Source organism: Myotis lucifugus, unplaced genomic scaffold (assembly GCF_000147115.1).
Source record: "Myotis lucifugus unplaced genomic scaffold, Myoluc2.0 scaffold_3079, whole genome shotgun sequence".
Classification (NCBI taxonomy): domain Eukaryota; kingdom Metazoa; phylum Chordata; class Mammalia; order Chiroptera; family Vespertilionidae; genus Myotis; species Myotis lucifugus.
In genome coordinates, this window is record NW_005874127.1 from 4757 (window position 1) to 17484 (window position 12728).

The following is a 12728-nucleotide window of genomic DNA, read 5'->3' on the forward strand; positions in this document are numbered from 1 at the left end:
TGCAGAATCTCACCTGTGAATAGTGTTTGCAGAATCTCACCTGTGAATAGTGTTTGCAGAATCACACCTGTGAAAACAGACAGTGACGGACGCAGCAGACAGTAGAGCAGAATCAGCTCAAGAAACTCGGCAGCACACACAACAAGGCAGCAACCAGCCATCTCTACTCTGGCAACTGCTCACCCCGATAAGGAAACGGGTGGCACCAGGTCGCATGGGTGAAAACTAAATTTCATTTTCTGAACCAAGTAGTTGGATGTCACAGAGACCCTCCGCTTCGCTTCCGCAGGGAGACGGGAACACGGGCGAGAACCCAGCGCCTCCCCGGGCCTGTCAGCCCCAACACGAGAGGTTTGTCCCTCAGCTCACTGCGTGTTGTCCTTCAATTTCAGGATCCCGACAGTGATCGGCCCCTGAATGGTGACCGGCCCCTGAACAGTGATCGGCCGGTGAACAGCGACCGGCCCCTCGGTAAGCTGGGGTCTGGCTTTCCTTTGTCTCCCTCGGCGTCTGAGTTTCAATCCGGTCCCGGGCAGGTGCGAACCTCTCTCGCGTGGCCCTCACTACCTCCATCCAGGGCTAAACGCTGTGGGAAACACCCTCCCCCCTCCATCCACGGTGCAGCAAACACGTACGAGACAACGGGGAGAGCGGGATTCATTCCAGAAGGGGAAGGCCTGGCGTCCGGGGGAAGGACCAGCAAACCTGAAGCCCCGAGAGCAGGGATTCCTCCTCTCCTTGCTTCGGTGACTCGTTCTCTCGCTCCTCCAACGCCAGCGCCTGCCACGTGCGGGCTCTGGGCTGGACCCCGGACCACAGCGGCCATCAGGCAGCCGAGGCCTGTCCTGGGGAGTCCACATTCTGGCCAGGCTGCCAGGGGACACGCCGGCTACACGCACTTTCACAGGTGGAACAGGAGAAAACTGGGTGAACAGACAGTGTTCCCAAGTTTAAGGGGCATTTCTTCTCCCAGTCCATTTTCTTTCCTTTTTAAATATATTTTTAATGATTTCAGAGAAGAAGGGAAAGAGGGAGGTAGAAACACCAGTGAGAGAGAATCATTGACTGGCTGCCTCCTGCACACCCCCAACTGGGGATCAAGCCGGAAACCTGGGCATGTGCCCTGACTGGGAATCAAGCTGTGACCTGGCTCATAGGTCGACGCTCAACCACTGAGCCATGCCGGCCGGGCTCCCCTTCCATTTTCTTAAACCACCGATACCCGCTCCCGATCGCCCACTGGATCAGCAAAGCGAGTGAGCAGAGCAACTCCGCGGCCAATAAGGAAATGACCAACCTCACTCACTCTGCAGCGTTTTTATTTCGGGTTGCAAGTTAATCATGGTCACAAAGGACGTCACCTCCCACCAGTTGTATGCCTTGGGGTTCCATGTATGGATAGGCCACGGTGTCCCTCAAGCCCATCGGCTGGCCAAGGTCTCCCCACCGAGTGAGCCTGAGACCGGCCGACCGAACAAGCCCACTCTGCAACAGTGCCCGCGGGGTGGGGGGCACAGGAGGGGCGCCAGTGCCCAGCCATCAGGGACCTGTCCTGAGGCAGGCAGACTGTGACAGGAGCCCCACGGGAGTAAACTGTCGGAAACAGAAGGAAGAGCCCTGGCTGGTTTGGCTCAGTGGGTAGAGCGTCAGCCTGCAGACTGAAGGGTCCCAGGTTTGATTCTGGTCAAGGGCACATGCCTGGGTTGAGGGCTCAATCCCCAGTAGGGTGCATGCAGGAGGCAGCCGATCAATGCTTCTCTCTCAGCATTGATGTTTCTATCTCTCTCTCCCACTCCCTTCCTCTCTGAAATCAATCTATATATCTAAAAGCCTAAGCGACCAGAATGACCAGAACAACCAGTCGACCAGTCACTATGATGCGCACTGACCACCAGGGGGCAGACACTCAAGGCAGGAGCTGCCCCCTGGTGGTCAGTGTGCTCCCATGGGGGGGGGTCGGGGGCTGCTCAGCCAGAAGCTGGGCTCATGGCTGGCAAGTGCAGCTGCGGCAGTGGGAGCTCTCCTGACTCCACAGCAGCACTACGGAGCAGCGGCAGCAAGTGCAGGGGGCTGGGATGAGCGCGAATGGCGCTATGCCCAGCCCCAGTTCTGGCTCCTCCCTGGCTGCCTGCCGCTTGGTGCATTGCTACATCCCTCGGGGGATGTCCAACTGCCAGTTTAGGCACGATCCCCGCAGGCCAGGCTGGGATTGGGTCTAAACCAGCAGTTGGACATTCCCTGAGGGGTCCTGGATTGTGAGAGGGCGCAGGCTGGGCTGAGGGACCCCCCCCACACACACACACACACAGTGCATGAATTTCATACATACACCAGGCCTCTAGTAATATATATATATAATATATATTTTAAAGTGTATAGTCTTAATGAAAAAAGAAAGGAAGACAGAAGGAAGCACTGGAAGTCTCTGGTGGAGGGAAGAGCAGGAGCAAAGACCCAGAGCTGCACAAGGGCCAAGCCTGTCTGGAGGACCGGGCTGGCCGCAGCCCACAGTGGGAAGCCCACTTGGTGGGAGAGGCGGGCTGGACTGCACTGGCTCCGAGAGCCTGAGCAGAGCTGGTCCAGCTACGGAAGACATGGGAGCCCCTGGAGGTTCTTGAGCAGGGGAGGGCAGATGAACGCTCTCTCGGCAGCTGGGCAGGGCAGCTGGAGGCCAGCACAGTGCAGGCAGGGAGGCCATTCACAGCTCAGTGGGTTCGTGAACTGAGACCAACAGGAGACAACACACCAAGGAAGCCCGTCCTCTGTGATGCTCCTCTCCCTGCGAGCGGCTGAGAGGCAGAGGCCTCGGCCCCGGGCACGGGAGTTCAGCAGGGGGCTCCCCATAGGCCGTTCGTCTCTGAGGAAATGAGCCAGCGAGTCCCAGAAGCAGGTGCTGGATCAATAACCATCATGAATGAGTGAACGCACTGTCGCCGTGTCCATGGCCATGGGAAGGACCGGGTCCTGGCAACAGCGGGCGGTGCCAGCCTCGTCCTCCACCAGAGCCTGTGCCTGAGTTAAAGTCTCCCTGGAGGAGACGGGTTCCCTGAGCTTCCCCTTCAGCAGAGCCCAGGGCTCCGGAGGCCGCCATTCTCTGCTTCTGAAGAGCTGAGGAAAGAGTCAGACACCATGCGATCCACCGCGGGATGAGATGAGGCCCCAAGGAAGACCGGGCACGCGCTGCTCCAGGCAGCAGATATGTGCTGAGCGCCTCCTGCAGGCCAGGCTGGGTCTAGACGCCAGGGGCCGAGCAGCCAACACAACAGACAAACCCCTCTTCATGGAGCCTTCCTGCCCGGCAGGGGCGGAGGGTACAGAAACACACCACACAGGTCCAATACAGAGCACGCAGAGGGGCTAGTGCTTTGGGGGGGGGAACGGGGAAGGAGGGTGGGAAATAATAGAAGATTGCCTTTTCAAAAAATATTTTCATTGATTTCAGAGAGGAAGGGAGAGGGAGAGAGAGATAGAAGCATCAATGATGAGAGAGAATCATGGATCGGCTGCCTCCTGCACGCCCCACACTGGGGATGGAGCCCGCAACCCGGGCAGAAGATTGCCTTTTAAATGGGGGCTTCAGGAAGGCCTCCCGAAGGGGGTGATGGACAGTTTGAAAGGACGAGGGAGCAGCCACCTGGCAGTGAAGAGCAGGAGCTGACCACTGCCTTGCAGAGCCCTGCGCAGCTCCGGCCTCGGTTCCCCCTGGAAACTTCTCGTGTGTCCTTCCCTGCTGGCTACCTGCAAGGGAGGGACACGGAGGAACCCCGTCTGCTATTCCCAAGAATTAGCTTTCAAAGCCTCGCCCGCGGGCCCTCCCCTCAGATACAGTGTGAGATGGACAGTATAGTTCTTGTTCCCCCTCCTTTAAGCACCAACAGGTTCCCACCTGGTCTCCTGGGCCCCCGATTCTTGTTCCAACTCATCTCCTCGCCGAGGAAGGATGCGTCTCCTTAAATATTCATGCGTCTCTGAGGCTCAGCTTCCCATGGCTCCTCGCTGCCTTTGGGCTAAACTCCAAACCCGGATGTGGTCTTCAAGGCTCTCCACCAACGGACTCTGCCCAGTCCCGCCTCCACCACACGCTCCCCGCTCCCTTCCCCACACCCCGGGCCCCCAGGAGCTCACATCCCTACCCCCAGCTCCGTCAGCTGGTCCAGCGCCTGCGTCTCCCGTCTCCGCCCACAGAGGCCCACTTAAGCGCTTTGCCGGTGTCCCAGGCGGGACTGACAGTGGTACCTCTGTCTGCCTCTCCCCCAAATTGTCATCTCCTTAAAGACGAACGCTGTTCCTGAGACAGAGAGGCATTCACTAGAGCGTATTTTTGTTTAGTTGTTGTTGTTTTTTCAAAATATATTTTTATTGATTTCAGAGAGGAAGGGAGAGGAAGAGAGAGAAACATCAATGATGAGAGAGAATCATTGATCGGCTGCCTCCTGCATGTGCCGGAATCGAACCGTGACCTCCTGGTTCATAGGTCGATGCTCAACCCCTGAGCCACGCCTCTATGAGGCACACACTGACAGAGGCCCAGCCCTGCTGGAGCTTCTAGTTAAATCAAAAGATAAGTCAGGAGCCCTACTGGTGTGGCTCAGTGGATAGAGCATCAGTCTGGGGACCAAAGGGTCCGGGTTAGAGTCTGATCAAGGGCAGGTACCTCAGTTGCAGGTTCCTCCCCCGCCCGGGTCCTGGTCGGGGCACGTGTAGGAGGCAACCAATCGAGTGTTTCCCTCACATCGATGTTTCCCTCTGTCTTTCCCTCTCTTCCACTCTCTCTAAAATCAGTGGGAAAATGTCCTCGGGGGAGGATTAACCAAAAGGACAAGTCAGGAAAGAGGATGAATGATAGCAAAATGCATGATGGTACCTCTCAGGGCAGAGGCAGGGCAGGCTGGAGGGGCACATCCTAGAGCGCCCCCCTTAAGGCCGGGGGGCGCCACGGTCTGAGGCTCCCCTGAGGCCTGCGAATGGAAAAGCCTGGGTACCTGCACGGAGCTGGTGCTGAGGAAGCTGAGCTGTTCTGAGGGAGTAGCCACCCCCAATGCTAACCACAGCGCCCCCCAGGCCGGGCAGGGAGACGAGAGGCCTCCCAGCGCTGACGCAGGCTCTTCCCTCCGCTTCACAGACAGGACCCGCCTGCGCAAACCCCGCACGCCCCTGGAGACCTTCAGGAAAGTGGGGGTCCCCATCCTCGCAGCACTGCTGAGCCTGGCGATCATTGTCATCGTGGCTGTGCTCAGTAAGTGGAACCCCTCACCCTCATTACGGACCCCACCTTCACCCCTCATTACGGCCCCCACTCCCACCTTCATCCCCACAGTAAGTGGCAGCCCCTCTCACCCCTCCCCTGTCCCCACCTCTGAGTGACACCCTGGCCTTCCTTCTTTCCACCCGAGTCACGGGCGGGTCCTGCTAATGTGTTGTAGCCACAGGCACCGCCCTGCTTTGAAGGGGCCTCCTGTAAGAGAGGAAGGACAGCCCGGCCCGCGTGGCTCGGTGGTTGAGCATCGACCTACCAACCAGGAGGTCATGGTTCGCTTCCTGGTCAGGGCACATCCCTGGGTTGTGGACGTGATCCACAGTGTGCGGTGTGCAGGAGGCAGCCGATCAATGCTTCTCTCTCAGCATTGATGTTTCTCTCTCTCTCCCTCTGCCTCTCTTAAATGAATATTTTTTTTAAAAGAGACAGAGAGGGAGGACATGAACTCAGCCCATCTGTTCAGGCGGCTTCTCCACCCATGATCCTCTGCAGGGAGGGCACACGTTACACACCCACACAGGCGTCCACATGGCAGGCATGCCGCCTGCCTGCCCCGCCCATCTGCAGACGAGCTGAGTGGCGAGCAGCCCTGTGGCTGGAAGAGCAGAGCATCTGCTGTGAGGGGAGATGAGAGAGGAGGCATCGGGACCCGGGGCAGAGAGCACCCTCCGCCTTTAGCACCATCTTCATCGTCTGCGTGTGGCCAGTGCCTGGACCTGTGTGGCAGGCCACTCTAGACCGAGGAGAAAAGTGAATGAGCAGGGATTCCCGAGCCCCTCCCTCTCCACACCCATATTCCACGGTGAGGCCTCGCCTTCCTCTCCCCCAGTCACCGCAGGCTCCCGCCTCAGCTGTCACACGGGAGTAAAGCGCTGCCCGGGAGACTGGGCGGGGCCCTGGCACCGCCACTGGCTCCTGTGCGGCCTGGAGTAAGTGCCTCAGCCTCGCTGAGCCGCGGTCCTCCTGTCTACGAATGTCCTGCCTCCTCAGGGGACATCGGAGAGCTGAGGAGTCAGCGTGTAAAGTGCCCGATAAACACCAGGCTGTGCACACGCGGGGCCACCGAACAGCGTGCAGGGGAAGAACCAAGGTCACACGCCTGCTCACGGGCCGGACGGGCCTCAGGGACCGGCACTTGGCACCCCCTCGCCGAGGACACTCAGAGGTCGTCTGGTCAAATCCTCGTTCTGTCGTGAGCACCTGGGCTCAGAAGGCACGGCCGTGGGGACACTGAGCCAGCCCCAGGCCCCTGAGCAGGCCCATTGCCGCCTGTGGCCGTGGAAGCACCGCCGCACAGCACGGACACCAGCGGCTCCGAGAGCCCCGCAGGGGCCGGAGGTGCAGACCGCCCTCCCTCGGCCGGTGCGTCCGCCAAAGCCTGGTGGTCTCAGGGCCAGCGGGTTCTCACTGGGCTGCAGAAGAGCGCCGGCCCGGAGGCACTCGGCCTGCAGGGAGGTTAGGAGAGCGGGGAGGGGCGTGCTCCCTGAGGAGGTAAAGCGGCAGCTCATCCCGTCGCTGGGCAGCAGAGGAGCCACAGACCCGGGAGGCAGCAGGCGGAGGGCAAAACCAACTCGAAACATCAACCTCTCCGGGGTCTTGCAGCCCCAGATGAGAGCGCCTCCTCCTAGAGCCGCACTTGACGTGGCCGCACTCTCACAGCCGCCAGATGTTCTCACGCCCCGGGAGGGTGCACCACCCTCTGTGCAGGCTGGACACTGAGCCCCAGAGCATACGCGATCGCCTGAAGTCGCACAGCAGGGCCAAGCCAGCTCTTGGGCCTCCTGACTCCAGGCCCAGCGTGGCTCCTTTTTGTTTAATTCTTACCCGAGGACATTTTCCATTGATTTTTAGGGAGAATGGAAGAGAGAGGGAAAGACAGAGAGAAACATCAATGTGAGAGAAGCACATCGATTGGTTGCCTCCTGCACATGCCCCAACCAGGGCCCTGGCTGGGGAGGAGCCCACAACCGGGCATGTGCCCTTAATCAGAATCGAACCTGAGACCCTGCAGTCCGTAGGCTGACGCTCTATCCACTGAGCCACACCGGCTAGGGCATGTGTCTCCTTGCTCACAGGCCTGTCCCGGCCGTGGGGGTGTGAGGCGAGGGGGCTCTGTCTACATTTCTCCCCCCCCCCCCCCTCCCACACACACACACAGCATCTCGCTGAACTCCCCAGCCATCTGCAGGCCCGGCCCAGGCTTTATCTCACCCGCTTTACCGAGAGGACTTGTGGCAGCACTGGGACCGGGTCTGCCTGGCTCCACGCCCAGAGCATGTCCAGGAAGCTCAGCCCTCTCTGCCCCCTGCCCTCGCCTTCCAGTCAAGGTCATCCTGGACAAGTACTACTTCCTCTGTGGGCCGCCCCTCCGCTTCATCCCCAGGCGGCAGGTGTGCGACGGCCAGCAGGACTGCGCCTCGGGGGACGACGAGCGAGTCTGCGTGGAGAACTTTCCCGAGGGGCCCCCAGTGCCAGGTGAGCCCGGGCTGAGGGCTAGAGCAGGGCTCAGAGGGACGTCGGCACGGGCTCCCCTGGCGGCTCCTGCCACCTGTCAGGTGCATCCCTGCTGTGAGGTTCTTGACAGCAGGACCACATCTTGCTCACAAGACCCCGCGCTTAGTATATAGCGAGCACTCAGCGAACATGTGGACCAATGTGAGCCAACGGAAACAGAACCGCCCGAGCTGCCCGCTTCTGCTGTGCCGTGTGGCACGGAGGTGGGGGGTTGGATCAGGAGACCTGGGGGAGTGCTCTCCTCTCTGCTACTTCCAGAGGATGGAACGCTGTGAGGCCGCTCACCCTCCTGTCCGGTAGACGCGTGTTTTGTAGCGTGCTGCGTGACAAGACGGAGCCAGGCCCTTCAAAGGAACATGAGAAACCCATGCTCTTTCTCACACTGGGCTCTGGAGAGGATGTAGCCCAGGAGATGGGTGACTGAGGCTTTTTTGGTTTTTAATGTTTTTATTGATCTCGGAGAGGGAGGGAGAGGGAGAGAGAGAAACATCAAGGATGAGAGAGAATCATGGATCGGCTGCCTCCTGCATGCTCCCTACTGGGGATTGAGCTCGCAACCCGGGCATGTGCCCCGACCAGGTGTCCCGACCAGAAATTGAACCGTGACCTCTTGGTTCATAGTTCAACGCTCAACCCCGGAGCCAGGCCGGCGGGTGGTGATGGGGCTTTTGAGGATCGGGCTGAGTGACGGCCTGTGTATTTGGGTTTTTATAAATCAGAAGTCAAATGCCTATGGGCACCCCCACTCCACTGCCTCAGTCCTCGCTCATGCTCCCCTCGGACCTTGAGGTCCCTCGTTGAGGAGTTCCCCAGGCTGTGCAGGCTGTGTGAGCCGTGGGTAGGGCCATGTAATACATCATCAAAGCTGGTACCTCGAGAGCGGAAGGAGGAGCTATTAATAATGATGCCAGGCAGCAGGCAAAGTGGAGGCAGGCCCAGGACATCTGGTCTCCCCAGCCACGGTCAACACAGGCTCAACCAAGCAAAGCCAGATGCGGAGCGGCCCTGGAGGCTGGAGGGCTGGTGTTCTGTGATGCCCCGGGGCAGGATGGGGTGGGGGATGGAGGGGAGGAGACGGTCTCAGTGCCTCAGGAGGGAAACGGGCGGTGGGCCCTCACAGCTGACCCAGCTTCCCCCCTGCAGTCCGCCTCTCCAGCGACAGGTCCACCCTCCAGCTGCTGGACCCGACCACGGGGACCTGGGCCTCTGCCTGCTTTGACGGCTTCACAGGAGCCCTGGCCCAGACCGCCTGTGGGATGATGGGCTTTCACAGGTACCCAGCCCAGCCTCCGAGGCGGTCACCTCCCGCTGGGACCTCCCTCCTTCGCTGTGGTCCTCCCTCTTCCCCTCTGCTTCCCGCTGTCTTCCTTCTCGCCTCCTTTCCTGAAAGCCCAGGTGTGGGGCAGACAGACGGCTTCCTCCCAGCACGGCACGCACAAGCCTCGGTTCAGGCTCCAGAGCCCTGGCTCGCTCAGGAGCCGCCGGGAAGAGCAGTGCCAGCCTCGTGGGGTGCATGTGAGGTGCCAGGGAGAGTCGCGCCCACACTCCCCAGTTCCTTGGCAGCCTCCCCTGTCCTTCACTCCCAGCCTCACCCCTTATCCTGCAGCCCGTCCCCCCCAAAAGGCAGTCCTCTGGTCAAATTTGGTTTGAACAAACTCGATTTCCCTGGGGTTCCATCAGCAATCCCTGCTCTCTCAGCAAATTCAAAAGCAGTCCCAGGTGATGGGTGGTGAAGAAGGATGTAATTATAAGGGTGACGAGCATTATATATTTATATTCATCTGATCTTGGCAAAAGCCAAAAAAGTATTACTATATCTATTTTAAATTTATTTTTAATCGATTTTAGAGGGGAAGGGAGAGGGAAAGAGAGAGAGAAACATCAATGATGAGAAAGAATCATTGATTGGCTGCCTCCTGCATGCCCCCTACTGGGGATCGAGCCTACAACCTGGGCATGTGTCCTGACCAGGAATCGAACCATGACTTCCTGGTTTATAGGTTTGTGTGTTTTTTTAAATATCACTTGTTTTATTTATTTTTTTTTATACATTTTTATTGATTTCAGAGAGGAAGGGAGAGGGAGAGATAGAAACATCAATGATGAGAAAGAATCATTGATTAGCTGTCTCCTGCATGCCCCCTACTGGGGATCGAGCCTGCAACCTGGACTTGTGCCCTGACTGGAATCAAACCTGGGACCCTTCAGTCCGCAGGCTGACGCTCTATCCACTGAGCCAAACTAGCTAGGGCTGGTTTATAGGTTGATGCTTAACCACTGAGCCATGCTGGCCGGCCTATTATATCTACAGTGGGGCCTTGACTTACGAGTGTCCCGACTAACGAGTTTTTTGAGATACCAGCTGTCTCTCAGCCGATTTTTTGCATTGAGTTGATAGAGTAATTTGAGTTAACGAGCTCTGTCACGGAACGAATTAAACTCGTAAGTCAAGGCCCCACTGTATTTTAGAAATAGGTTTGGAGGAAGTAAGTGACTTCCTGGGTAGTAGCTGGGAGGGAGCGGCTGGGTCTGTGCCCAGGCCCCTAGTTCCTGGGCTCAGGAGTTCTAGCAGGCTGGCTGTTTTCTCTGCCCGACGTGCCATCTGTAACGGAAGGGAGAGTGGGCCTCTCCGAGGGCCCGGCCGCAGGGACGGGAGGTCCAGGCACTCAGCGTGGAGTGGGATGGCCTCTCCCTGACAGGCCCCCAACTTCGGGATTCTAAGAAACGGCACCCAGAGACAGGCAGGAATGACGGGTGCCAGGCCCACCACCCACCAACCGCAGAACTCGCCCTCTGTCCCTCGAGCAGCCTCGAGGTTCCTTTCCAATGGACGCTCCAGGCAGCCTTTCCTGACCCTTCAGACCTGCTTGCCCTGCTCTCGGGGTGCCAGGCTTCCGCTGGTCTCGGCCCCCAGGGGGCGACTCCCAGCGCCTCTGGAGAGGGAAGCTCACCACCGTCATTCCGGTCATTTTGAGGAGGCTGGGAAGCTGGCCCCGCCCTGCGCTTCTCCCTGCTCCCCACAGCCCGGCCCCTGCAGGCTCCGCTGCACCCGCCCAGCAGGCTCGGCTTGGCTGGGGAAACAGGACGTCCTGAAATGCCCTCAGGTAGGAGGCTCCTGGAGTCTCTCCCTCCGCAGCTGCAAACCGCCTGCTCTTGAGCTGGACAAAACCAGAGCCGGTCCCCGTGATCCTCAGGATGCGGCCCGTGACTTACCTTTCCTGGGACTGCCCGTTGCCACCCTTGTCCCTGCTTCTGGGTCTCAGACTCCTCCAGGTTTCTTCTTCCGCCGGGACAGGAGGTCCTGCTCGTCCCCGGACACAAAGCCCTGCCTGGTTAGAAGTGAGAGGGTCTCTAGAGACCATCTGCCCCCCCCCCCCCATCATCTTGCAGAGGAGAAAGGAGGCTTAGGAGACCTGGGAAGGGCGGGCCTGGCCAGGTTGTACTCCAAGCCGGTGCGGTGCCAGGACAGGCACCTCAGTCCCTCCCGAGGGCTGTAACACAAAGCCCTGCCGACTCCAGTCCTCCCGGAGGCGGCATCAGCGCCCAGAGCCAGTTCCGGCTGGGACTGTGAGGATGGGCCGGTCAGCCAGGGCCGGGGGTGGGTCTGATCCCTGCGGGCAGAGCTGGTGCCGGCCTGACTGGGGGGGAAGGATGCCAGGAGTAAAGAAACAACGGAAAGCCCTGGCTGGTGTGGCTCAGTGGATAGAGTGTCGGCCTGCGGACTAAAAGGTCCCGGGTTCAATTCCTGGTCAACGCACATGCCCAGGTTGTGGGCTCGATCCCCAGTAGGGGGCATGCAGGAGGCAGCCGATCAATGATTCTCTCTCATCATTGATATTTCTCTTTCTTCCTCTCCTTTCCTCTCTGAAATCAATAAAAATCTATTTTAAAAAAGAAAAGAAAGAAACGAAGGGAAAGATGGGCGTCATCCGGGAAGCCATCCTGGAGGAGGACGACTGAAGCCCAGGGTCTGGAAGAAGAAGCGTGGGTTTGCAGAGAGAAAGGAGAGGGGTCCAGGAGAGCAGCGCTGCCTGGACTCGTGTGAAGGCCGGCCATGCTCTGTCCTCTGCCCCAGGGGCTGGAATGCACCTCCACCACCCACCGCAGGCGAGGGGCCTTAGGGACCCAGATCCACGTCCTGTCCCCGCCGAGGGGCGCAGCTACCCTGGTCCTGCTGGGCCCTTTGGGATAGGGACAGAGCTGGGAGTTAGGAAGGGTGACCCTAACATTTCTCCTAAGCTCTGGTCAGGCTGTCCCCTGCCCGGGAAGGCGAGGCCACGACAGCATTGCGCCTGGATGGGGTCCTGGGAGGCCAGGGACGCGCTCGGGACCACCTGCGCTGACCAAGGCCCCCTGCCCCCTGCGGCGCCCACGACGTAGTCCCGGCCACCTTCTCTCCTGAGGGGGGCTGTTCCCACCCTCTGGTTCTAAACTCCTGCCCCAACTCACATCTCTCTCTCCCGCCGACATGAGCAGCAAACCCACCTTCCAAGCCGAGAAGATCGGTCCAGACCAAGAGCTGGACGTGGTTGTCATCACAGCGGCCAGCCAGGAGCTCCAGGTGCAGCACCCCCGCGGGTGAGTGAGGGGCCAGCCCCAGCCCGACGCTCACACCGGGTGCATCCGGGCAGCACCAGCCCGCCCCGGGCAGACGCGGCGAGGGGGTGCGCGCCCACGACAGGAAGAGGGCAGATAGCGAGGGCGGGAGAGCCACAGTTCTGAGACTGTCCATGTTGACTCTCGTTTTATTTTATTTTTTTAAATATGTTTTTATTGATTTCGGAGAGGAAGGGATAGGGAGAGAGAGAGAAACATCAATGATGAGAGAGAATTGTTGATCGGCTGCCTCCTGCATGCCCCCTACCCCACGTGAGGATCAAGCCCACACCCAGCATGTGACCTGACCAGGAGTCAAACGTGACCTCCTGGTTCAGAGGTCGACACTCAACCACTGAGC

General features: G+C 59.3%; 1 protein-coding gene across 1 annotated transcript; it reads left to right on the forward strand.

Annotated features, from left to right (window-relative positions):
* Positions 1-392: 392 nt before the first annotated feature.
* On the forward strand, positions 393-12373 carry TMPRSS4 (transmembrane serine protease 4; the record flags this gene model as incomplete). Its single annotated transcript, XM_006108669.3, has 5 exons — positions 393-471; positions 5123-5236; positions 7580-7732; positions 8915-9044; positions 12248-12373. Coding segments are annotated over 5 exons (582 nt in total), but the record flags the coding sequence as incomplete, so codon positions are not given.
* Between the last annotated feature and the right edge of the window lie 355 nt (positions 12374-12728).